At 53.1% G+C, this 24906-nt stretch overlaps 8 protein-coding genes across 8 annotated transcripts; 4 read left to right on the top strand and 4 right to left on the bottom strand.

Moving 5' to 3' along the window:
• Positions 1 to 140: 140 nt before the first annotated feature.
• On the top strand, positions 141 to 1482 carry PG998_004137 (RIO1 family-domain-containing protein; the record flags this gene model as incomplete). Its single annotated transcript, XM_066870955.1, has 2 exons — positions 141 to 203; positions 289 to 1482. The coding sequence occupies 2 exons, from the start codon at positions 141 to 143 to the stop codon at positions 1480 to 1482; spliced, it is 1257 nt and encodes a 418-aa protein (XP_066734705.1).
• Positions 1483 to 2047: 565 nt separating this feature from the next.
• On the bottom strand, positions 2048 to 4371 carry PG998_004136 (sporulation-specific protein; the record flags this gene model as incomplete). Its single annotated transcript, XM_066870954.1, has 5 exons — positions 2048 to 2195; positions 2370 to 2630; positions 2695 to 2876; positions 3227 to 3317; positions 3374 to 4371. The coding sequence occupies 5 exons, from the start codon at positions 4369 to 4371 to the stop codon at positions 2048 to 2050; spliced, it is 1680 nt and encodes a 559-aa protein (XP_066734704.1).
• A 5358-nt stretch (positions 4372 to 9729) lies between these two features.
• On the top strand, positions 9730 to 12377 carry PG998_004135 (uncharacterized protein; the record flags this gene model as incomplete). The annotated part of the gene is given in 7 exon segments (XM_066870953.1): positions 9730 to 9819; positions 9889 to 10025; positions 10042 to 10408; positions 10479 to 10952; positions 11009 to 11181; positions 11192 to 12261; positions 12313 to 12377. 7 exon segments carry the CDS (start codon positions 9730 to 9732, stop codon positions 12375 to 12377), a joined length of 2376 nt encoding a protein of 791 aa, XP_066734703.1.
• Positions 12378 to 12522: 145 nt separating this feature from the next.
• PG998_004134 (uncharacterized protein) lies at positions 12523 to 13583 on the bottom strand (the record flags this gene model as incomplete). The annotated part of the gene is made up of 2 exons (XM_066870952.1): positions 12523 to 13398; positions 13452 to 13583. 2 exons carry the CDS (start codon positions 13581 to 13583, stop codon positions 12523 to 12525), a joined length of 1008 nt encoding a protein of 335 aa, XP_066734702.1.
• Positions 13584 to 14166: 583 nt separating this feature from the next.
• PG998_004133 (elongation factor 2) lies at positions 14167 to 17229 on the bottom strand (the record flags this gene model as incomplete). Its single annotated transcript, XM_066870951.1, has 4 exons — positions 14167 to 14184; positions 14247 to 16716; positions 17031 to 17144; positions 17222 to 17229. 4 exons carry the CDS (start codon positions 17227 to 17229, stop codon positions 14167 to 14169), a joined length of 2610 nt encoding a protein of 869 aa, XP_066734701.1.
• Positions 17230 to 19249: 2020 nt separating this feature from the next.
• Positions 19250 to 20242, top strand: PG998_004132 (thiamine pyrophosphokinase-related protein; the record flags this gene model as incomplete). Its single annotated transcript, XM_066870950.1, has 1 exon — positions 19250 to 20242. One exon carries the CDS (start codon positions 19250 to 19252, stop codon positions 20240 to 20242), a length of 993 nt encoding a protein of 330 aa, XP_066734700.1.
• A 1638-nt stretch (positions 20243 to 21880) lies between these two features.
• Positions 21881 to 23533, top strand: PG998_004131 (uncharacterized protein; the record flags this gene model as incomplete). Its single annotated transcript, XM_066870949.1, has 5 exons — positions 21881 to 22068; positions 22168 to 22309; positions 22379 to 22410; positions 22497 to 22834; positions 22917 to 23533. 5 exons carry the CDS (start codon positions 21881 to 21883, stop codon positions 23531 to 23533), a joined length of 1317 nt encoding a protein of 438 aa, XP_066734699.1.
• Positions 23534 to 23885: 352 nt separating this feature from the next.
• Positions 23886 to 24663, bottom strand: PG998_004130 (magnesium-dependent phosphatase-1; the record flags this gene model as incomplete). The annotated part of the gene is made up of 2 exons (XM_066870948.1): positions 23886 to 24377; positions 24433 to 24663. The coding sequence occupies 2 exons, from the start codon at positions 24661 to 24663 to the stop codon at positions 23886 to 23888; spliced, it is 723 nt and encodes a 240-aa protein (XP_066734698.1).
• Positions 24664 to 24906: the final 243 nt, after the last annotated feature.

Raw genomic sequence — 24906 nt, 5'->3', positions numbered from 1 at the left:
TTTGGTCTTGAAACGGGGTTTTTCTCTAGAAGAATATAACATCCCGCATACTCACCTACCAAAGAGATCATAATCCCAAGAGGAGACATCGAAAAGTTCGTTCTAGACTTAGGGATCAAACGTCCACCCAGCCGCCCAACATGAAGTTGGATACCAAGGCCATGCGCCATCTTGCGGCGGAGGACTGGCGCGTCCTCGCAGCTGTATGTATTGCCATCCTTTTTCATATATACATATATACCTATCTCCAATTGCCAATTGTATGCTAACAAAACTTTCATATAACAGGTAGAGCAAGGCACCAAGAATCATGACCTCGTCCCAACCCCCGTAATCGAGAAGCTCTCGCGTCTGCGCGGCGGCCCATCCTCCGTCACCAAATCTATTAGTGCCCTGGCCAAGACGAGCCTGATTGGGAAGGTCAAGGAGGCGAAATACGATGGGTACCGGCTGACGTACGGCGGCATCGACTACCTGGCCCTGCACGCCTACGCGCAGCAGAACGTCGTGTACAGCGTGGGCACGCGCATTGGCGTCGGCAAGGAAAGCGACATCGTCATGGTTGCGGACCACAGCGGCACGCAAAAGGTGCTCAAGATCCACCGCCTGGGTCGTATCAGCTTCCGCACCGTCAAATCGAACCGTGACTACCTGCGCAAGAGCCGCGGACAGGGCCAGGGCGGGTCCTGGATGTACCTATCCAAGCTCGCCGCCATGAAGGAGTATGCCTTCATGAAGGCCCTGCGCGAGGAAGGGTTTGACATACCAGAGCCCATCTCTCAGAACCGTCACACCATCGTCATGGCCTTTATCGACTCCTTTCCGCTGCGACAAGTAAGCGAGGTGGGTGACCCGGCAGGCTTGTATGCCGACTTGATCGGCCTGATACTACGGTTGGCGAAGCATGGCCTAATCCATGGCGACTTCAACGAGTTCAATATCCTGATCAGAGAAGAGCGGTCCACTTCAAAGGACGAGGCTACAGGCACAGAAGAGGAGACCATCAAGGTAACCCCTGTGTTGATTGACTTTCCTCAGATGGTTTCGATGGAACATGCCAACGCCGAAGTGTATTTTGACCGCGACGTCAACTGCATCAAGCGATTCTTCGAGCGCCGGTTCCATTTTACCAGCACTCAGCCCGGTCCCTATTTCAAAGATGCCAAAAAGACAGTAGGCAAGGATGGAGCAAGGCGCTTGGATGCGGCTGTTGAGGCTTCGGGCTTCACTAAGAAGATGTTGAAGGATCTTGAAGCCGCAATTGCCGAACAATTAGCTGGTAGAGGGGAGGAAGGGGAGCAGCATGCCACAGATGAAGAAGAAGAAGATGAAGAAGAAGAAGAGGATGAGGAGGATGAGGATGAAGACGAGAGCGACATTTCCGATGAGGAGGAGCCCAAGGCTGGACATAGTAGTGGAACAACAGAAGATTCTTCTGAAAGGATAGATATTTCCAAGTTATCCCTGGGCAACAAGACGTAGTCGGGATTACACAGGAAAACTGAAGCACATGATACCCCCAGCCAACATCCTTGGACACATGACACATACACATGCACAGTGAGAAACGAAACAAGAAGCATATTTAAGAGTACAAACAAAAACTCCATTCCGATGTTTGGTTCTATGAACAAGATCATCTAATTACTGCCCTGGGTAGACTGAACTACAGCGGGAAACAACATAGAGATGATGGTAGCATCGTTCAGATACAGTAAACCCTTCCTCCGGATCTTGTGTGTATGATGAACCGAAGTCAAAACCTCCTGAATGAATAAAGGAAGATGCCGGTAGCATCCACCCACAAATATCAGTCAAAGAAGGGTCAAGTAATGTATGGTACAAAAAGAGGAAACAGTGCTGCCAAAAACCTAATGACAGACCGATGTGGTATCTTTGGGATGAAGAAACAAAGTGAACGACAATGCTAGCCCACGAGCAACAACCACGTTTTGTTGTGTGCCATGGGATGGTAGATCATGCTGTGGTCAAAGTCAGGGGGGTAGGAATACAGTAAAGGCATAAGATAGCGGGCTCGGTGCCTGGTCTATTCCTTCTCCTGCTTGGGCTGCTTCACGGGAGAAGATTGAGTACTGCCGTTAGCAACCATTGGTGATTCAACATGAATCGTGACACCCTCGTCGCCAGAACCATCCTCCGAAGCCGGGGCCTTGCTAGAAGCAATGCTGCTCGGTCTAACGAGAGGAGTTGGTTAGTGGCCTACACGAGGGCAGAAGCAGGGTGCGTACGGGTTGCCCTTCGAAACCTGGCACTTTGCCTCATGATGAGGACATAGGTGGTGCCGCTACTGCGAAGAATAGGTTAAAATCTTGTCACAATATTCAAGGTCTGAAAGAGGAAGAGCTCACGGTGTGGCATTGCCGACGCTGGCCTGACGCTTCCAGCTGGGCTGGTTGTAGATTGTGGGCGTGAGTCCGACAAGAGGAGTTCCGTAGGCGCCCACATTATATTCGTTGGTTCGGAACTGGCGTCGTTCAGCCGTGACACGCTTCAGCTCCTTCTGGGCCGGAGTATCAGCATAGCGGATCTGCATGTTGAGACGATCATCGCCAAGAGCCTGGTTGTGGAAAAGAGCCATGATTTCATCACAGACATCGCGAGACTCGAACCTGAATGAGTGTCAGTAAATAAATCTGTTATTATTGAATGTCAAGAAGGGTGCGTGAGACCTACCGGGCGAATCCAACACCACGGCTATTGCCCAGACTGTCGCGCAAGATCTTGCTGGACAGAATGGTATAATCCATGAAGATAGCAGCCAGCTCGTTCTCGGTGATACTCTTGGGCAGGTTCGAGATGTACAGGTTGGTCGAGCCCTCGTCACCTTCGGCCTTGAGGCGGGAGTTGAAGGACTCCTGATCACGCGGGTCAAAGTTAGTAAACTTCGGGTCGTGCGTGAAGCAACGGCAACCACAGAACTTAATGATCTTCACTCCAAGTCCTTGAAGATCAGTCTCGCCGAAGCTGGGATCATCCAAGAGATCACTTGAAGCTCCATGCAAATCTGGAGAGGTACTGCCGCTAGCCTCTGCACTTGGGGGGGGCTAGGGAGCTGAGTTGCGGCACTGCCGCTGGGTCCAGCGCTTGCAGGATCCATATCCATATGGTTGTACTGATGGTAAAAGGGAACGTCAAGAGAGTCACTTGTACCCTCGACGTTGGTGTGACTGTGCATGGGCTCAGGCTGGGTCTGTATCATGTTTACCCTTGCAAAGCCAACTTCATATCCCAAGCGATAGAAACCGCGAATACAGGCCTCAGAATCAGCCTGTTCGACGAACTTTGCGAAGCCGAATCTGTCACCAAAAGTTAGCTTTCTACCATTAAATGCAAGGGATCTGGGAATACTTACCCCTTGCAGGCGCCAGTGGTAGTGTCAATGATGGCCTTGGACGTCTCGACGCGTCCGAAGCGTGCAGCATACTTGTAAAGAGTATCGTCGTCAGTAGTAGGGTGCAGACCGCGGATGTAGACGTTGCGGTTGCCAGGAATAGGGTTAGTAAGGCTCTGCTCCAAGGTCTTCATGTTCTCCTGGGGAGTGAAGACAGCAGGTACAGCCTGAGGGATAGCAGGGTCACGAGTGAGCAGTGCATCCATGTCGCGATCGGCAGCAGTAGGAACAGCGGGGAACGTCTTGGCCTGCTGCACCATTCCAGCTGAAGTAACCTGCTGAGGCGATGGTGTGGTGTAGGTCGAACGGTCGAAGACAGTGACACGAGCAGCGGCATCGCGTGAAGCAGTGCTGCCAAAGAAGGGAGTGGCAGGTGTGGACTCAGTGGTTGAGTACGATGATCGACGGTTATCCAGAGGCGGGACATCCTGCTGATGAGCCACCTGCTGCTCGGGGATAGAGGGCTGAGGAGCCTTGTAAGTGCCGAGGCGTCCAGACGGGTACTCAAAGGGGGCTTGGTTGTACAGACGCAGCTCAGAGTCTTTCATACCGGGCACAGCCCACTGAGAGGCAGCAGGCCAAGCGTAGCCGCCGTGGACGTAGTAGGGCTCAGACATAGACATCTGACCAGGGCCAATAGGGAGACCCGCAGCGCCGGGGAAACCTCCAGGGAAGTACATGGGCATAGCAGCGGCAGCTGCGTTCACATCGAATAAAGGGGCCGGGGCTCCGTTGACGCTGAGGCCATTGAACGAGTTCATGATGGCTCGCATGTTGGTATCCGATCCGGCAGAGACAGGCTGGGCGCCATTGTCGTGGGTCGGGACTGCGGAAGGCGGGCCAGAGATGTAGGCAGTAGCACCACTCATCGCATTACCAGCCATGGTGGAAGGGACGGGAGCATGAGATCCAGCAGCGGCGGCACCATGCTTGGGACCGTAGTTGTTATCGGATGCCATGGTGGAGGGTGGATAATTCATAGTCTGTATCTGCTTTAGAGGGAAAGAATTAGTACAACTGAAGAGCAGACTGCTGAGAGAACATGCCGGATCGTAAAAAGGTTTGCTGATGTTGAAGAAGATGGGTGTGGTTGGGGTTGGGGGTGAAGAGGTAACACTCGTGCGGACCACCAGGATAGTACACAAAATCCGGGGAAGGAATCCAAAAATAGAAGTGGAACGGAGAAGTGGAACAGAGTATTGCCTATTGCGGCGGAACGAAGTGTCTAATAGGCCGACGCGAACGTGGATGCTCAAAGTAGATAATGCAGAGTTGGGCAAAGGACAAGGCAAGGCGTGATGAGGATGCAGTGGAGGTGAATGATGAACGGTTACCATAAAACCCAGTAGATCCAATATGCAGTGGGCAACGACGATGGCAAGATCCTTGAGACGTTGCTTGCAGGACCATGAGGAGTTGGGATGGATAGAGGGAGTGTAAGAGTTGATCTGATTTACTTACCTTGAACAGTTGCCGATTAGGACCGAGTTTGGTCTGAACAGAAGAGGGATCTGAAGTTGTAGTAAATCAGTACGAGGTTGCTTGTGTGCTTGACGGTGATTAATAGAGAGGAAGTGTGCTCTCTGCAGAGAAGAGTGTTCGATGCAGTTGTTGGTTTGCACAAGAGGTATCTGGCAGGATTGGTAAAGAGTGGTGGTGTTGATGGTGAAAGGGAAGGATGGGGACTGAAAGATCCTCTGGACCGCGTTAAATAGGCTCGGTGAACATGGCAGAACCAGCAGCTGATTGTGTGGTTGTAAAAAACGCGTCGACTGTTCTCACAATCGAGTGACGTTTAGTATCTTGTGCTCCTGGGCATCGAAAGGGTGAGGGGGAATTGAGGGCAGACGTCGGGGTTGGTGACGGACTCGCTAACAGCAAGCGACGCCACGTTCACGGCTCGATCACGGCAAGACGTCGTTGAGCTATCTTACCTTTCGGAACCTGGCCAATGCCACCAAGACAGATTGTATGAAGCGAGCGGGCACGAGTAAGATAGAGTAGCTAGCGAGCAAGATGCGGATGACAAGGGATTGTGAGAATGTCGGGGCTGGGTGAGTTGATGCTATGCTGATGGGTTCGGAACATATGAGAAGAATCGGAATTGCACACTCGACTGCGAAGAAAAAGACACGCCCAGATTAGTCACTTACTTGGGTTACCGAGCACAGGGAAACTCGTACCGAGGCCTATTGCCGTATTCCAATGACTTGGAGGAAGGCACGGTTCTGCTATCGGCTGGTCTTGGTGTGTAGCTGTTGGCCAAAGCAGAAAGAGCCTCCTCTCCGTGGCTTATCTCCTGTTCTCGGACGGAAGGTCTTGACACAAACTGCCTTGTTGATCCTGCGTGCATTAATTAGCAGTCGCAGAGCAGAGTAAACCACAGTTGAATGCAATGACGGACCGACTTACTGCACCTTAGAAGGGCCCAACACGTGAAAGTCGATGATGGTATGTTAACAGTGCCTACCCAACTCTTGGGGCTGGAGGAAGAATTTTCCAAGTTCTCCTGTTGCTCGCTCGTGACGATGCTGTCCTTACGGAAGCCGTTGACACAGGATTCAAGCTGAGTCTCTTTCCGGGTCGTTCCTTTTCGGTTGCAAACAAAGTAATCGGATGACGCCCTCCTTTTTTCCACTCTCGGACGGAAATTGCGTGGAGGCTTGTCGGCGACTCAACGTTTCCAATAACGACTGCTGTTGATCACTAACGTGTTTTATGCCTAGCCTGCACTCGAAGATCGTTTACTCGTTCGCTGCACCTTGCCCTCGGGTCAGAAGAGATCTCTTGTTGCTCCACCGATCAAGCCCAACACGATTCGTCCCTGTCGATCTGTCTGTCTCGGTCCCAGCCTTTCTACCACCCTGTGTACTTCGGATTAGCCAGCTTCAAGCCTCTGCCTCGAATTCTGGCCCAGTCGAGTAGATCACCGTGGCCTCTCGATGCTAACTCATCAAATTTTGGCGATACAGAAGTTCAACAGCATCCAATGACTAGCCAAACCTCCGAATAGGCACTTGGTGATGAGGCTAGAGGTGGGTGATGGAACGTGTTGGCCAGGGAATACGAATTCGGAAGGGCAGTCTTCGCAACCGGTAGCTCCAGCAATTGGATAAAGCCTGGTATGGCCGATGTTGAGTCAGTACAACACGTATAGTATGTGCTATGTCTTTCGTCTCGGCAACCAGTTCGTCTAGGTAGTCACCAGGGATCGCGAACAACCAGTTGCACCTCTCTTGTCTTGGTGCCTTAGGTGAACGGCCTAATAGTACGCCTGGTAGAGGGATAAGAATACGAATAATGAATGCAATGATATACAATAAAGAGAATCAGGATACTCGCTGATTTGTTGGCAGACTAAAGGCAGTGCTACTGAACCGTCAAGGCAGATCCCCAAGGGGCTCGCCAGGGTATTATACCACAACTGCGATCTACATATGGCACATGGAAGGGTTGTTGAAGCACGCTGAAGAGGCCTAGTCGGGTCGATAACAACCGATAATGGACGGGGGCGATCCTGTTTGTAGCAGTAGACCCTTGCAAACGTGCGCCCATTTACAATTCCACAGGCGCTAGAAGGCCACGGCTGCAGACCTGCCGAGTCGGCAGACACATACCTGGGGTGAAGGGGTAGAGCAAGAAAAGTGGCATCGTTTCCCCTCCTCCCTTGGAGTTTTGGTATGACAGTACAGTGTGTCTCCTGCTACGAAGGCAGTTTAGCAAAGCGAATGGGACGACGTCTTGCTTGAGCGGGGGTGGTCGAGAGAAGATCGCTGCAAGGAACGGAACCAATACTTACCCCAGAAGCCCCTGTCCATGCTGGCAAACCTGACCCATTGCTGTACATGAACTGGACCTCTGTTTGTAGGCATGGCTTGGCAGCAGCCGAGTGACAGAGAAGAGTAAAGAATTCATCCTAGTATAGACTTAGGTAGTCCATACCAATCAGAAACATGTGGCCAGATACAATGACCTTTGCAATATGAGATGTGATAACAATCACAAACGGGCAGGCCTCATGTACTGGCCCCATTTGGAATGAAGGGCTTTGCACACGGAACATGTACATGGGCAAGCAGCCGGCAAAGGTGATGTACCTACGGGAGAGGCACGGAGGTGGAGGAGTCAACGTTGAGAATAGATGTCTCGTTAGTTTCTTGGTTCCAGCCGCGCTAGATGGAAATCATCTCGAACACAGGTGCTGTCTGTGCTGATTGACGCTGGCAAGTCGGATTGTACCCGAAAAGCCCCCCCTCTTACAGTTGCCGTCGGTCCAGCGATATCGTCTCGTGTGCTCACTAGTGTCTCAGGATGATTCCTTGATGGGGAGTGATGGCAGTGAGTGCCGATAAAGCCAAATATCGACTCACTACTACATCGAGGCCCAGCGTGGCCAGGTCTGGTCTGATAGGGGTCACGCAGATTGGATGGTCTTGATCCCATGTCTCCCACACATGTTGCTTCTTCGCCAGCGCTAGAAGACACGCCAGCAGCGCGCCTCTGTAATGAGATGATGGATGGCCGTAGGGAGATCCTGGAGATGGATCATGATCGGCATGGATTCCCAGCTGGAGATCGGGTACTAGGGTACGCGCTGAAGTGTTCAGGCAAAGCCAAGGTTCTTCGACAACGGTTCTAGATTCCCGGATGGCAATCGAGTTTGAGGAATCAAGCTTAAACTTGGGGGACGTGGGAGGGTCCAAAACCGGACTAAAAGCAGGGAGCCTGATGTCTCAACTTCCCGGCCCGGAGCGAATCCGTGCGGCTGGGCAAGGTATATGTATAACAAGTCCCCGAAAGCCCTGTTGAGATTCGCCGGGGCTGCAAGTCTTGGCAGGGACTCCGTCACACAGAATCAGGCCTTCATACAATAAAGGCGCTTGATATCGAGTAGCAAATAGACAGATTTTCATGGGAGGGAGGGGGCGAAGGTGCAGGACAATTGCAAACGACAAGCTACCATACTGCAATACTGCCATGTGTGCCGGCACCCGTGTTGCGTGTAGTCTCATCCAATGTGGTCATGTCAAATCCCCAGACCTGAAGCATCTTGGCATATTCAGCCACAACGGGCTGGCCCGTGCTGGCCGGAGTTCAGGAGATGGATGATGGGCGATGCGGTAACACCATCTAGGTTACCAGTTACTACTCGGTATCAATCCTTTATCGGTGAAATGGGGCTCGTTTGCCGATCACAAAGGGGTAGACTTCTGGGTAGACTACGTACGCAACGGTGTCGCTGCAGATCCGATGCAGTAAGCATTGGATCATAGTCAATTTGAAATCGTTAATTGCGTTCAATGCCGGTTCCCGCCTTGCAGACTCCGCGTGGTTTATCACATCTAACTTTCCTACGCGATGTATTGGGCCATCCGTCCATCAGCAGCCCTCCGCGATGGAGCATCGGAACGATACCTATACGCCGTAAAAGCCCGCAGCACATCTCACAGCATCGACGCTGGCCGCCATGCGTACTAGTGACGTCATGGGTATTTAGACTGCATTTGACTAAACAACCGTCCACCCCGTCTTCCTTTCCTATCTAGGCTTTGCCGGTATCCGAATATTGCAGGATGGATATTCATAGACGACTTCTCCAGAGAAGATGCTCCTTGTGCATTAGCGCAACTCACCCCTCCGAGATAACCGAGCTTTCATGTTCTTCGGTTGCTGTTATTTTGTCGTACTTGCGCTCCTCATTTAATTATGGTCGACAGCGGCGACAGCTCATAACCTTACTTGGCATTGGAACTTTTCTGAAGGATTGCAATCCCGGGCATCTCTCCGCTTTTTTCGTCAGCCGCAGACATATCAGTCTTACATTGCGAGATGACAATGTTTTTAGCTATGCGATCCCAATCTCACCTGGGATTCTGAACAGCCAGCGCTTCGCCTGGATGAGCTTTGGTCCTGTTCTTCCTTCGAAGCATCACTACCGCTAATAATAAATATACAGCCGCTGCAGGGCGTTTGGTAGCAGACCCGTAAGCCCTTTGCCTCTGACCGTTCATTGAGACACCTTTCCTATCCGGGCAAGACTCATCTATCTAGTGATGTTGTTGACGGGGACCATGCAGGGGTCGGGACGACGCGAAGGAGGCTGAAAGGGCCTTTTAATCTCTAGCGACTTCTGGGCACCTAGGTTTACTATGCATTGTTCGTTTATGGTTATGATCGTCCAAGCAAGAATATAATAGAATAAGGTCGGGCGGTCTCGCGCCGCGCTGCCTAACTTTCGCACATACGCTGGATTCTTTGTTGTGATTCCAAGGGAGGCGCTTTCTTGTTGCTGCCCATACTCTCATTAACATTTTAGAATGCGTACTTCGAGAGTCGTTGCGGCCTCTGCGCTCGTTCTTAATAATTCCACCAATGCTGCCGACTTGACGGATTATGTCTTACCTGACGTGAGTTTCCCAGATGCATCATCATTGGCCCAACCCGCGACTAAAACATTTCGTCTGGTCTTCTCATAGGCCGGAACCATCAACGGCGGCAACACGTTCCCAGGGGTGAGCTTGCCGTTTGGGATCATCAAGCTTGGTCCTGATCTGTACACCGGGTCAGACAGCTATTCGGGGGTATCAATCGACAGGAAACTTCACGGGCTTCAGTCTCCTCCACGAAAGTGGGACGGGAGGCGCCCCTAAATATGGCGTCGTGTCGCAGATGCCGGTGGTGGGCGCCATTGAGAACCCCTTAAAAGACCACAACGACACCCGCGCAGCAAAGGACGAGGCAAGACTCGGCCACTACAAGGCCTTCTTGGGAAGCGGTACGACCTTAGAGATGAGCGCGACGCATCGTGCAGGACTATACAGCTATACGTTTCCGGAGGGCAGCACGTCCTCGAATGTAATTGTCGATGTCTCTCACGTACTTCCTTCTTTCCGAGGACAGGGGCTCGGCCAGAGCTATCTAGGTGGAAACATCTCGGTCGTGAAAGACGCCCAGAGCGGTTCGCTTCGCTACGAGGGCTTTGGTTCATATGATAACGTGAGTCGGTCCCTTAACATCTTGATGTTGCGGCTTAGATTCAGGTAATGCTGACTTGCCCCTGTTACAGGGTTGGAACCGCGCGCCAAAATGGACGGTCTACTTCTGCGGTCACTTCGACGAAGAGGCCACTTACAAGACCTTCGTCGGAACCAAGCCGCTGGCTACTGACCTTGCTTCGTATGATGAGACGCCCAGTGTCGAGTCCACTGCTCGGCTTGGGGCTGTCTTCACTTTCGATTCTAGCCAGGTCACCTCCCGAGTCGGGGTCTCCTTCATCTCCACAGAACAAGCCTGCAAGAATGTCGAAGAGGAGATACCCCGTGACGCATCATTGGCTACGCTGGAGGAGAATGTGAGAAAGGCCTGGAACGAGCGAATCTTGTCCAAAATCACGACTACCGACACGAACAACACGAACCTGCAGCTCCTGTACACGTCGCTGTACCATATGAACATCATCCCCACTAACAAGACGGGGGAGAATCCTCTTTGGTCTTCGACAGAGCCATACTACGACGACACCTTCACACTGTGGGATTTGGTAAGTGGCAACTCGATCTCCAAAACTCTCGCAAGTATTTCGCTAAATGTATGTAGTTCCGCTGCACCACCTCTCTCTTCCAAATTATTGAACCGGTAGCCTACGAAGAATTCATCCGCTCTCTCGTCGACATCTGGCGACATGACGGCTTCATGCCTGATGGACGCTCGTCCTTCGCCAACGGGGTCACCCAAGGCGGATCGAACGCCGACAACGTCCTAGCCGACGCGTACGTCAAGGGTGAGAGGTGCCGTTGACTGGGAGGACGCCTTCAAGGCCATGGTCACGGACGCCGAGACGGTGCCGCCCAACAACAACGACCCGCGAGACCGGTCCGCGTCTACCAAGGAGGGGCGCGGCGCCCTACCCGACTGGCTCGAACATGGCTATATCACTACCAAGTACAAGCGCTCCGTCAGCCAGGCCGTCGAGTACTCCGTCAACGACTTCGGCCTGTACCAGGTGGCAACGGGGCTCCAGAAGGCCGAAGAGGCGAGCCGGTACCTGAACCGATCGCGTAACTGGCGGAATCAGTGGAACCCGGACATGAAGTATAATGATTTCACCGGGTTCTTGGGCCCCCGTAACACGGACGGCACGTTCAAGAAGCAAGACCCCCTTTCTTGCGGCGGCTGCTACTGGGGAGACGACTACTATCAGGGGCTACCGATCGAGTACTCCTTCAACGCGCACCACGACATCGAACACCTGATCGAGCTCTGTGGCGGTACCGACGCCTTCGTCGCGAGGCTCGAGGCCATGTTCACCCCGGGCCTGAACCCGAAAGGCGAATCCAAGTTCAACAAGACCCTCTTCAACCCGGGCAACGAGCCGAGTTTTACCACGCCGTTCCTGTTCAACTACGTCGGCCGCCAGGATTTGACGGTCAAATACAGCCGCTTCAATGCGAAGAGTTATTACAAGCCTACGCCTGGCGGCCTGCCGGGAAACTCGGATGCCGGCGCAATGGAGTCCTGGGTACTGTGGGTTATGTTGGGCCTTTACCCCATGACGGGACAGACGACCTTCTTGGTTGGATCGCCCTGGTTCAGTGACCTGACGATCCATCTCGGTGGTGGCAAGGAGCTTCATATCACCACGACGGGAGGCAGCGAGGATGTGTACTACGTGCAGAGCCTGAATGTCAACGGGAAGTCTTGGGACAAGGCGTGGGTAACCTGGGATGATGTCTTTGCCAACGGAGGGTCAATGGAATATATCCTAGGACCAGAGCCGGTGAAGTGGGCTACTGGACCAGCACCCCCAAGCCCTGCAACCCCGACAAGTGACAGCACGAGTGGTGAAACAGGTACGCAAAATTTTACTATGTCGAAAAACAGTAGAGCACCAACACTAACAGCTTCGGGCAGCTTGATTGTCTACCTTGTCGGATGGATCCTGGCCTGGGGGTTCTGGTCAGGATGACGGAAGCCTACTCGGCAATTAACAGTACATATAATATACCACGAGGAAACGTCCAGAATGGTGATCACCTTTGTAAAATATAACTCATGTGATTTGAGTAGATCGATGTTAACATAATTATAAATACCTATCACTAACTAACCCCTTAATCCACAAATATCCCCAAAGGGATACCGAACCCAACTACATAATTCGGCATATCGACCACCTCCGTCAACTTCAAGCTGCCCGCCACACTAGCCAACATGTACGCCTCGGACCGCTCCATGCCCTTCTCGGTCACGAGCCAAGCCAGCACCCCGCGCACCGCCTTCTTCATAGCCTCGCGCAGATCCGCATCGACGCCCAGGGCCATGAACTCACGGCCGCCCTTCGCTACGACGTCGAGCTCGGGCCGGGTCTCCCGCGGCGCCGTCATGATGGCGGGACCGTCCGCGCACCAGTTCTTCGTGCTCTCCCCCTTTTCGACCGTGACGCGCAGCCGACACCGCATGGGCGTTTCCACGGCGGTCCCGCAGACCTCGCCATCGCCCTGCGCCGCGTGTCCATCTCCAACGCTGAGCAGAGCACCAGCGACTTGGATGGGCAGGTAGAGCGAGCTGCCGCACGTGATGTGGCGCGTATCGATATTCCCGCCCGTGTGCGGCATGGGCGGCACCATGGGGTGCTCGCCCCCAGCGGCCGGTGCCACGCCGATGGTGCCCAGGAACGGGGAAAAGGGGACGCGGATTTTACCTCGGAGATGCTCGCTGGTTGTCGGGAATACGATGTAGCGCCTCTCGGCCGCACCCCGCAGGTCCCACATCCGAAGCGCCGGTGGTTTATCGTCAAACTCGTCGGCCAGGACCCCGAAGCCTCGGAAGATGGCGGTCCAGCCGTAGTCGGCCGTCTCCAGCTCGAGGAAGTCGACGCGCAGCACATCGCCCGGCTCTGCACCTTCTATGAAAACTGGGCCGTGGCCGGGGTCTGCTTGAGTGAAGTCAAAGGTTGATAAGGCTTCCTTGGTGTTGTCCAAGCGGATCTGAATATAATCGGTAAGCTTGCGTCATTGAGTGGAAGGCCGAATTGCGCTACTACCTGGTTGTTGCCCCCATCATGGAGATCGAATGATATTTCAGCTCCAGACGGCACCGTGAGCACAGGCGGGATATCGCGACACCACCTAAAATGCTTTGTATTGGGACAGATATGGAAAGTTTGGGCCATTCTTTCTAGTAAAGCGAGCACTCCACAGTTGCAAGATGCTTTAATTTTGAAGTAAGAAGACTCAGAGGCTGTATGATAGCGGGATACCCAAGAACGAAGTCAGAAGAACCAGGTATGATAAACCCGAGTATGCACTGCTTCTCGGCTTGTCTCATAACCTGAAACCCCGCTTTGCTGCACTTCTGTGTAACAAAAGCCGGACAACTAACCTAGGTGCTTGATGGCATGAAAATATGCGACCCTTCGTATTGCATGGAGCAATAGGTACAATTCAGTAGTTAGACTACTTATAATGATTACAGCAACATGTCACAACAGCACGAACATGTTTGGGTTTGTCTAAACGTGAAATCAATTCTTCATAACTACAGAGCAAACCGATGGACAACAGCTAGTATAGGATTCACGCTCTGTGCCTTTGTATAGCTTTTCCGGTATCCATGGTCGCATCATTCCTTGTCCCCCAAGGCGTCGCATTTTCTCCCGGGCGCCTTAAGTCCAACCCGTAGATGCGAGATTTTGTCTCATTATATTCGTCAAGTGTTGTATGAGACCCGAATGTGTCAGCATATTGATGAGCTGTTTACAGCTTGTCGTAGTACTATAGAGATGGATATTAGTAAAATGTTCAGACATGGGTAAGGAATGTGAATAAGAACTTACGTTGCTGACGTCAGGCACATCAACCTTGAGACCCTTGCGCTTACGGATCGTCTGGACGATACCACCAACCTTGGAGGTGTTGTCAAGCGGCGAGCCACCGGGAAGGACTTGCCAATGGTCGAACACCAAGGTAGGGAAGGCCTGTCCACCAGTTCCCTGGCGGAGATCGGCGTTGAAGCCGAAGGACTCCATGACGGGCAGGTAAGCCTTGATGGTGAACAGAGGAGTACCAGGGCGCTGCTCCTCTCCGAAGACGTGACCACGGCGGCGGGTAAGGACACCGTAGACACCACCCATGGCCTGCTCGGGCACCTGGATCTCGACCAGGAAGACGGGCTCCTGGAGAGCGGGCTCGGAAAGCAGAGTAGAAGCGTACAGGACACGACGGGTAGTGGGCATGATCTGACCGGCACCACGATGGATGGCATCAGCGTGGAGGGTAACATCCATGATGTTCCAGCGGACACCACGCATGGGCTCCTCGGCAACGGGACCCTCACGGGTGGCCCACTGGAAACCAGAGACGACGGAGTCCTTGATTTCGTTCAGGTACTGAACAGCCTTGGTCTGGTCAACCAACAGGTTAGGGCCCTGGGTATCGGGACCGAAGCACCAAATCTTGCGGGCGTCGGTGACATCCCAACCGAAGTCGTCAGCCAGGGTACGGGCACGAGTCTTGAAATCCTCACGAGGGGAGATCTTGCCAGCCTCGATGGCCAAAGCAAGCTCCTCATCGATAGGCTCAGCGGTCATGTAGATACGGTTGTGCTTGTTGGGCGACTTGGACAGAGCAGTCATGCTGGACTTGCCAGCAATCGACTCACGGTAACCGACGACGGGGTCGGAGATGATGAGGGGAACACCAGCGTGGTCGTTCTCGAGATCGTTCAAGCAAATCTCGAGATGCAGCTCACCGGCACCGGCGACGACGTGCTCACCGGACTCGTTGGAGGAGGTCAGGACACAAGGGTCGGACTTGGACAGACGCTTGAGACCTTCAACAAGCTTGGGCAGATCCTGGGCGTTCTTGACCTGGACGGAACGCTGCACGACAGGGGACACGGAGAACTTCATGACCTTCAGGTTGTGGGCGGTGTCGATGGTGGTGAGGGTACCAGACTTGAGCAGGAACTGATCGATACCGACCAGACCGACAATGTTACCGGCAGGCATGTCGTCGATGGGGTCGACCTTGCCGCCCATCATCAGAACGGTACGCTGGATGGCCTTGATGAAAAGGTCCTCCTTCTTGCCAGGGACGTAGTTGGGGCCCTGAATGCGGACCTTAAGACCGGACTTGACGGTACCGGCGAAGACACGACCGAAGGCGTAGAAACGACCCTTATCGGAGGTCGGCACCATCTTGGAGACGTAAAGCATGAGGGGACCCTTGGGGTCACAGTCGCGGATGGCAACAGCGGCCTCATCATCTTGAGGACCCTCGTACAGAGTCTCGACACGGTACTTCTGGGCCGTGACGGGGGAAGGCAGATGAAGAATCATCATCTCCATCAGGGAGTCAGCGGCGGGCAGGAAAGTACGCATGACAGCCTTGAGGAGCTGCTTGCCCTCCTTGTCCCTGTCGCCAGCATCGAGCTTCAACTCGAGCTTGCTGAGAAGAGTGGCAACCTCGTCCTTCTTGAAGTTCATGACAGCGGCGAAAATCTTGAAGATGGGGTCCAGAATGAACTGGTTGAAAGCACGCTCAAGCTCCTTGCCCTCGTGGGTGCTCTTGGTGGTCCACTTCTTGGTGTGGGGGTTGAAGTAGTTGTCGCCCCAGAGACGCTCCATCATCTTGTTGCGGTCGACACCGAACTTCTTGGCGTAGCGGGTAGCGAACTGACGGACGGTGAAGGCCCAGCCGTGCAGACCGGAACCGAAAGCGACGGTACCCTTGTAGGGGTAGACCTGAAGATCACCGAGAGTCTTGTCGAGGTAAGTCGAGATAACGACGTTGACGGACTCAATGGTACGGGAGAAGGACTGGTACAGATCCTCCTTGGAGACCTGAAGCTCGAGGAGAGCACGATCGACCTTGTTGATGATGACAACGGGCTTGATGCGCTCGGAAAGAGCCTGGCGCAGGACGGTCTCGGTCTGGACACAGACACCCTCAACGGTGTCGACGACAACCAGAGCACCATCGGTGACTCGGAGGGCAGCAGTGACTTCGGAGGAGAAATCAACGTGACCAGGCGAATCGATGAGGTTGATCAGGAAACCGTTTCCATCGGTCTTCTGGTTCTGGATATCCTTGATGTCATCATCTTGGGGAAGCTGGCCGTACAGGGAAATGGCCGTTGACTTGATAGTGATACCACGATCCTGTTCATCTTGGCGCGTATCGGTGGCACGGGCATCTCCAGCCTTGGCGGACGAGATAATACCACACTTGGCCAACAGAGAATCGGTCAGGGTAGATTTGCCGTGATCGACGTGCGCAATAACGGACATGTTACGCACATTGGACCTGTGATATCGGGTTAATGGTAAATCCCAATAGTACGAGTTGGGACCGCGATCTGAGCCCCCAATTTTTCTCGTCGTTTTCACTCTTCTCGTGGTAATTACTTACGGCTTATCCATGAGCGTTCTTATCTCGGCGACCGCTGTTTGGTTTGTTTAGCATTGTTATGATGAGTTGGTGATGGTGGAACTTGATATTGAAGATCCCAGGCCCTCGGAGTGGGAGGGGACCCTCGGGCAATCACTCCATGGAGAAGAACACCATGGAAATGATCACCAACAACCCCGAATGTATTGATGAGCTTAGAGTAGACTTACTGAAGCTGTAGAGGAAGAATCATTAGCATGGTTTCGATGTGGAGGTGGTGGTGATGATGGTTTGGTGTTGAGAACGCCCAACCCTCTGAGCGGGATATCTTGGCACCAAGCAGTCTGTGCAGAGCAGAGAATCGCCATTCCAATGAATACAGACGACTCTGAGGACAATGAAAGGTAGAGGGTAAACTTACTTGACCATCTTGGCGGTGTTTACGGGCGAGACCCGACGACAACCTGCGATGTGTTGTGGTGTTGATGAACCCGGTAATGCGGGGTTGTGCGAGGCGAGAAAGCGACCTCTTCTGTACAAAAGTCGATCAAGAACGATCGACGAGACAGAATTGAACACAGGAAGAACCGAAGAAGAAGTTGTTGTTTATAAGTCGCACGCAGCACCAACAAAAGGCTCCCTGCAGTGGTGATGTGAAGAGGAGGAGGGGGGAAGGGTAGGAAACTGTCGCAGTGGAATAAACTGATCAAGTGCGGGGCTGCAGGAGAAAAAAACTGAGGGGAGCTTGGCCCCACCGGGTCGGGCCTGGTGCTGTGTCAATGGGATAACTCTCCTCCCAAGCCCTAATTTAATAATTGCCACTGGCTATTCAGTTGCCTGCTGCTTATCTCACTCTGTTGTACGGAGTATTCAATGAATTAACAGTGTCGCATTCAAAATTCCATTGGAACCATCCGGTTATTCCGTAGATCCCAGTGTCCTATCTGTCATAACAGTCACCATACGCCACTGGAGTCATCGTCCTTAAACACACGTATCCCACGAATGACTGGCTGGACTGGCTGGCCAATATCTGTGTGATAAGTGAAACTGCACGGCTGACGGGGAGGACTCATCACCTCCTGTGGTGCGGTGGAATTTCTAAGCAATGTCGATTTGGTGCGCTCCAATAATACGCAAGGATACTGCGTACTGCCACGGCCATTGGGGCCTGGACTGGTGTCTCAAGTTTTATCTTTGATGGCGGACTTACCCACTCGTCAGATGAGAGAACGTGTGGGATGAGGCCACTCGACTTGCTGGGTGAATTTTATCCGTGTACCCTCTCCCACAGCAGCGCCAGTCTTGCTCATCCGGCGTGACTTTTTCTTAAGTCCGAGAGGCTAAGAGGAGGAGCTTCGCAGCTAAGCATGGATGACAGCTTGAATAAGACCTCGACTAACTCACTAGAGTCAGTGCTGCAGGCAAGGCCTAAAGACAAAGAGCCCAAGAATTGGGCATGAAGTGAAAGTCCATCATCGCATACGAACTCTAACTGGAGCGCTGCTTTCTCTTTCCGCCCACCCAGCCACCCTCATAGTGGTCCTCTCAGCTCACGGGACTGGCAGAAGACGAGGAGCCCCCGCCACTTCGATACCAAAAGTCTCTCACCACCCATACATACAAGATGTACAGCAAGCCAATTCTTCACTTCCGAGAGATACTCAAATATCCAGATAACATGTTATCAGACTTGTCGCTGCCACTTAGGGAGCTCCAGCTATGTTCCGGTGATTGCACTTGGAAACATGAACAAAGACCAGTGTCCTCAGACTGTATCAGACTGCGGAAAGACAGACTCTTCGGGCGCCTAATGTGCTACACTATAAGCAGAAGCAAGCGCTCCAGGAGATCACCTCTTCTACTTCGTGAATTTACTTCGGATTTGCCTTTCCTATGATGACCATTGTTCACGTATCAGTAGACGTAATCAGCACCAAATTGAATGACAATTGCTTTGCGTGTTGCCCAGCTACCATCAACTGATTACCCCTCTCTTTACCTGCACACTTTCTTTTGCTCTTGACTCGGAACATTGAAGTGGGATAGAGGGGGTAATTCAGATAAGCTTATCTTATCGATAGCTACCATACCGACGACATACTCCCTCCAATGCGAATAGTGGTTGACCCAGGCTACGCATGACTTACAGCTGATACCTAAGAAGAACGGGACAAAATAAATAAAAGCGCTCACGCTTGAAGACGTACGAAGACTTTGAAAAGACCGGTGAACTCGTAAATTTCTACAACCTGTCGGATATTGATATTCACTTCAAACGTTAAATTCACTGCTTCGTTTGCTAAGACATAGACACGGACATACCGACAGCGTATATTGAGGTCTGCCTTGGCCAAAAACTGAAGTTGGTCTTCACGAAAGACTTCGATCCAATTCAGTGCTAGGGAAGAAAGAAAAAAAAGCCACAAGATAGCCATTGCATCCCAGGATGTCTCCGCCATCGGGAAGAACGTATCTCGACCTGGTGAAAGCATGCGACAGCTACCCCCACATCGATATCTCCCAGCGACCTTACTCACAAGATGACCAAACTGCGCTCTACCAACTCCTTCTCCCTGGGGACTCCCGATCGCATGGTTTTCTTCTACCGTCCACTGTACAGAGGATGCCGTGGACCTCGGACTTTGACATCACCCACAATCCTTCGGGGCCGCGTAGTGTCCGCGTCCTCGACCCTTCCAATGGAACTGATACCGCCCACGCCATCAATGCTGCCTTCAAGGAGGTGATTCAAGCAGCTTCGGGATCGAAAGTTTTCGGGAATCTGATTCGAACTCATCCCGAGGACTACAAAGTTCTCGGGGCGAACTACGACGGAAAGCGCGTGCAGGTGCTGAGAGCAGCTGCAGGATTGTTCGGAATTTGTTGCCGCGGGGCGCACATGACAGTCTACACCCGCACCGCTGAAGGCGAAATAAAGATTTGGGTACCTCGTCGCAGTCGACATCTAAAGACATGGCCAGGAAAATTAGACACTACAGTGGCCGGTGGCATCAGAGCTGAGGAGTCGCCATTCGAGTGTATCATTCACGAGGCCGATGAAGAAGCCTCGCTGCCCGAAGACTTCGTCCGCAAACACGCGCAGTCTGTGGGCGTGGTCACATACGTTGCGGAGAGTGCGGCGGGCTCTGGAGGCGAGCTAGGCTTGGTGGTACCCGACGTTCTGTTTGTGTACGATCTCGAGGTTGGGTCGGACATTATCCCCAAACCCCAGGACGACGAGGTGGAACAGTTCTACCTAATGTCGGTGGGAGAAGTAAAGGAGGCACTTCTGCGAGAGGAGTTCAAGACGAACTGCGCTTCGGTCATGATCGATTTCTTCGTGCGCCATGGCATACTTACGGATGACAACGAACCCGACTTTTTGGAGATTGTCACGCGACTACATCGCAGTCTGCCAGTTCCGACACGGCCTCTATAAAGTCACGCTTCAGCTCTTCCCAGGACATACATGATGCTACTAGACAAGTATCCAGTGTCCTACAATTTCAAGTGACCTCGTCTTTTTGGATTTCGTTTGGACGTTTGGACGCTTTCATGGGTTGGTTGTGGCTGCCTGGTCAATTGTGAAATGGCTAATCAAGTAACGATGGCATTCGATAATGGACAAATTTCAAACGTACAGAACCGATTTACGCAGATCTAGGGTGTGTTCTTACAACGAGATGATGACAACTTCTGCTGGATACACCCTGGGCAGAACCCTGGCCACTGGAAGACGGTGGCAGATCACGTACGACCTTTCTACTCAAATGCCGACCATGGAACACCCTACCGTCAGAGCCCAACTATTGAAGTTGCTGCAGCTCTATGCCTCGGGACAATGCCTCGGGATCCAGGCCCGTCCGAATGCAGCTGTGCGTCTGCCTGGCGATTGAGTCGCGGGCGTCCAAAGAGATGATAGACGTGAAGCCGTGTTACTTCCCGACACCCCAACAAGTAGATGAGGCCCATTATAAACTCAGTACCCAATGTAGCCATGCAATGCCCATCATTAGTCAAATGCTCGAAAGCGGTGACTTGGCAAGGGCTTTGGTGGTACCACACATGGTAAGCAAGCTTGGCCCCCTTTTGGCAGCAGCAACTGAGCTGGTAAAAGGGCAGTAGATATATTTCATCTCAAGTACTTCATGTTTACCGACTCTCTCGGAACCTAGCGTGCAACCCAGTAGTCGGGAAGGTACATGTCAAGTCAGAGATTAGGTCAGGTATTCAGCACTAGTGCAGCCCAAAGTTCGATCAGCCAGGGATGCATGGGGTTGACGTCAGGGAGGCTTCCTGCTGTGCGGCGGAGGACGCGGATGTAACATCCATTGTATGTACATATTCTTCTTGCCCTGCAACCTAGCCCGCGGCTGTGAGATTCGATTCTGCATAACCGATCTTGATAACGATGCGAGCGACGGAGGCATGATTCGGACAGAGGCACCAGCCGGATAGGATAGCCGACATGCACACGTGCCCGGGTGAATGAAGGAGACCTCAGCACTTGGCCCTTAGGTATCGAACTAAAGCGCCAGCGGCTGCAAACACTGAAAGTTTAGGCGCTAAATTAGACGGGACCCCGACGGCTGGAGCGGGTGCAAGTGGGACAGACCGAGTACGCAATGGAACAGACGAAGATGATCGCAAGCAAATGGAAATAACAAAATGATTTGCTCTCGCCTCCCTCTCAGCTTTCTAATTTAACCTGCCGCCTGCAAGCCTGCTAATGCTAGCAGCTACGTTAGCCGACTGAGGATTACTACGACCAAAAACAGACCAAAAACAGTGGTAGTAGTGGTCATTACTTGCTTAAGTAATACACGGCCTTACCTTACTGCATGTCCTACCATTACTGGGGAGGTACCTGCAGGACTGTTCGAAATCCCCTGGCTTACTTATTCCTTGTGTTCAACTAAATCGACGAGCCCGTCACATGTAGCACATCTCCCTTCTTCTTTGCTCCCTCCTTCGTTGCATACACCGAAACCTCCTGTTTTGGAACGATATTGTATTATACTTTCCTGCCCACTTGCAGCTATCGTATCCTCCTTCTATAGCTTATCTGTTGCCTACCATGACCAAATCGAACTCGATTCACCGGGTTCCGTCGGCTGGCGGGGTCGAACACGGATATCCACAGGGTCATCTTGGCCATCTTACCGCATCTGAAGAGCAAGCTCTCAAAGACTTCAAGACTTTTCTCCAAGAGAAGGGAGCTTGGACTCCGGGACCACCACCATCGCACGATGATGCTACGTTACTGTATGCGCCTCGCCCTGCCCTGCTGCTGTAGTTACTCTGGGGGGCCAGAGCGAGAAGGAGAAAATCGAGAAAAACTGACATCATTGGGTAACCATCTAGGCGATACCTCCGAGCGCGCAAATGGATTGTCCAAGATGCCTACGGCCAGTTCAGCGAAACCGAAAAGTTTCGAGCCGCCAACGAGATAGACGTGCTCTATGACACCATGGATGTCGATGCCTACGAAACTTCCAAGAAGCTTGTAAGCCTCCCAGAACGAAACGAAATAGAACGTGTGGTCCAAATGAGAGTGCTTACCAAAAGCCTGTAGTATCCCATGTTCACGGGTCGACGCGATCGACGGTAAGCTTGAACTTCCCACTAGAAAGCCTGCATGCGGGCACTGAAATCTTACGTCAAATACTAAATCAAGCGATCTCTATATACAGGGGCATTCCAATCTACGTTTATCAAATACGACACCTCGATTCCAACACAGTCGCCAAGTATGAGAAGTCGAGCGACACCAACTATAGCAACGCCAAGACAGACGGCACGACCCCCGCGAAACTCTTACGTCTCTTCGCGCTGTACGAGAACCTGACACGCTTTGCGCAACCGTTATGCACCCAGTGCACCGACCGAGAGAATGCCGAGACGCCTATCACCTTGAGCACGAACATTGTGGATATTTCCCAAGTTAGTTTGCGCCAGTTCTGGAACCTCAAGGCGCACATGCAGGCGGCCAGTCTGCTTGCCACGGCGCATTACCCCGAAACTCTCGACCGTAGGTTTATATATACCCTCCTTCTCCCCCCTATTCAATCCTATTCCAATAGCGTCTGACTAATGGTGTGAACAAAATGCAGGTATCTTTGTTATAGGCGCCCCTGGCTTCTTCTCGACAGTGTGGGGTTGGATCAAGCGTTGGTTTGACCCCGTCACCGTCTCCAAGATCTTCATCCTTGGCCCGGCCGATGTGTTGCCCGTCTTGACCTCCTTCATCGACACCAAGAACATCCCCAAGCAATATGGCGGCGAGATGGATTGGGACTTTTTCGAGGAGCCCAAATTCGACGACGAGGTGAAGAGGCTCATGTCGTGGGAGAACGGCCACACGGCGTTGCCCCCGGGCCCCATGTACTGGCGGCCGTATGAAGACGGAAAGCGCCTCGAGCTTTTGGCCGTTGGTACCAAGGACAAGAAGCAGAGGAAGGAGCGCGTCGCTACGATTCCCGTGGCCTTCCCCAACCACAAGTATGGTGAAGACACGGTCGTGGCGCCCGCTGCCCCGGCGGATGCTGCTGCGACTGCTGCAGCGATGACGAATGGGGAAACGCCTAAGACGGTAGATGCTGCAGTTGACGATATGAACAAACTCTCCATCGCCGAAGCTGCGAAGGGAGGCGAGGAAGCAGAGCCTACTGGGCTCGCCGAGAAGGCTGCCGCAGATGCAATTCCCGTGAAAGAAACAACCACGGTCTAGTGAGTATGGACATATTTTCGCTGTCGGGGCATGCATGGAGAGTATTCGAATAACTGGCGCCTTTTCATGGCATTTTGAGGAACGAAGGATTTATACCATTTCTTCTGGCACGTTGTGTATTTGGACAGTATATGTGTGGGGAGACATGGATCACATGTCAGGTTGAATACCTTTATATACCATAGCTTTATGCTGATCTACCAACTCCAAACTCCTCGCTGAATACCAAACTTTGTGAAACTGGGTGTGTTGACCAAAGCATCCCATGTCAGCCATGTTCTGGCAACCGCAGAACGCCCAATGCCATCTTTGAGACTTCCACCGGCAACTTGCGGGGCCAACCAGTCTAGTTTTAGCCAGACCGACGCTTCCTCCAGTCCATGATGCCCTTCTCAATCTCCTGCCACGAGACGCCGTCGCGCACCAAGCGCATTGTCACGCCCAAACTCTCGGTCTCGCGGTTCCGGCTCTCGTCGTCGAAGAAGAGCATCTCGCTGAAGGGGATGCCCGTGCGCTTGTGGATGGCCTCGAAGTGGCGGATCTTGGAGCTCGGGTAGATCTCGAGCCCAGCGTCGAAGAAGTCGAGCGCCCGCCGCGCCTTGTCCTTGCGGCCGTTGATGGCGGCGGTGAAGGCGACAACGGCGGCTTCCTTTTCTTTCCCGCCGCCGCTGCCGCCAATGCCACTGAAGATGGAGCCCAGCGAGGGCACGTGCAGTAGCTTGAGCAGCTCGCGGCCCAGCTCGGGCGCCGAGGTCCGGCTCGCGACGGCGATCTTGATGCCCGCGATGGCCAGGCCGTGCAGCACCGAGGACACGTCGCCGTAGAAGGCGAAGGTCTCGCCGACCTTGTCGACGGCGGCCGAGTTTTGGCTGCCGGCCACCGTTTTGAGGGGCGGGTACACGTGCGTGTCGACCCAGAAGGGCCAGAGCGTGTAGTCGAGGTCGAAGACGACGAGGCGCGGCAGGGGCCCCGCCGTCGGTCAGGATCGAGGGCAGCAGGCGCGGCGGGGGTTGGACCGGGGACGGGCCGCCGCGGCTGTTTCCGCCGATGCTCGGGAGGTCCGCCGTCGAGCTCGAGGCCGTCGAGGCCAGGGACGTGTTGGTGCTCGCCTTGGAGAGCTTCTTGATCATTTTGGCGACGATGGCGAGAGAGACGGCGGTGGTGCTGGCGGGGGCGGGGGCGGGGGCGGTGGTGTCGGTGAAGGCCCGTTCGCGGGTGGTGGTAAATAATAGGATGGCAGCGATTGCGACCAGGAGAGTCAGAAGGAAGGTTGCTAGCGAAAGCGAAAGTGGCATCCAGATACACGTATGAGCCCCCAATATGCAGGTGAGACCAGGGTAGGATCTGATCGGTGAATTATGGTCTGATCTTTC

Source organism: Apiospora kogelbergensis (genome assembly GCF_038363985.1).
Source record: "Apiospora kogelbergensis strain CBS 113332 chromosome Unknown utg000002l_segment0_segment0, whole genome shotgun sequence".
Classification (NCBI taxonomy): Eukaryota; Fungi; Ascomycota; class Sordariomycetes; order Amphisphaeriales; family Apiosporaceae; genus Apiospora; species Apiospora kogelbergensis.
This window is presented reverse-complemented; position numbering and strand designations above follow the sequence as displayed.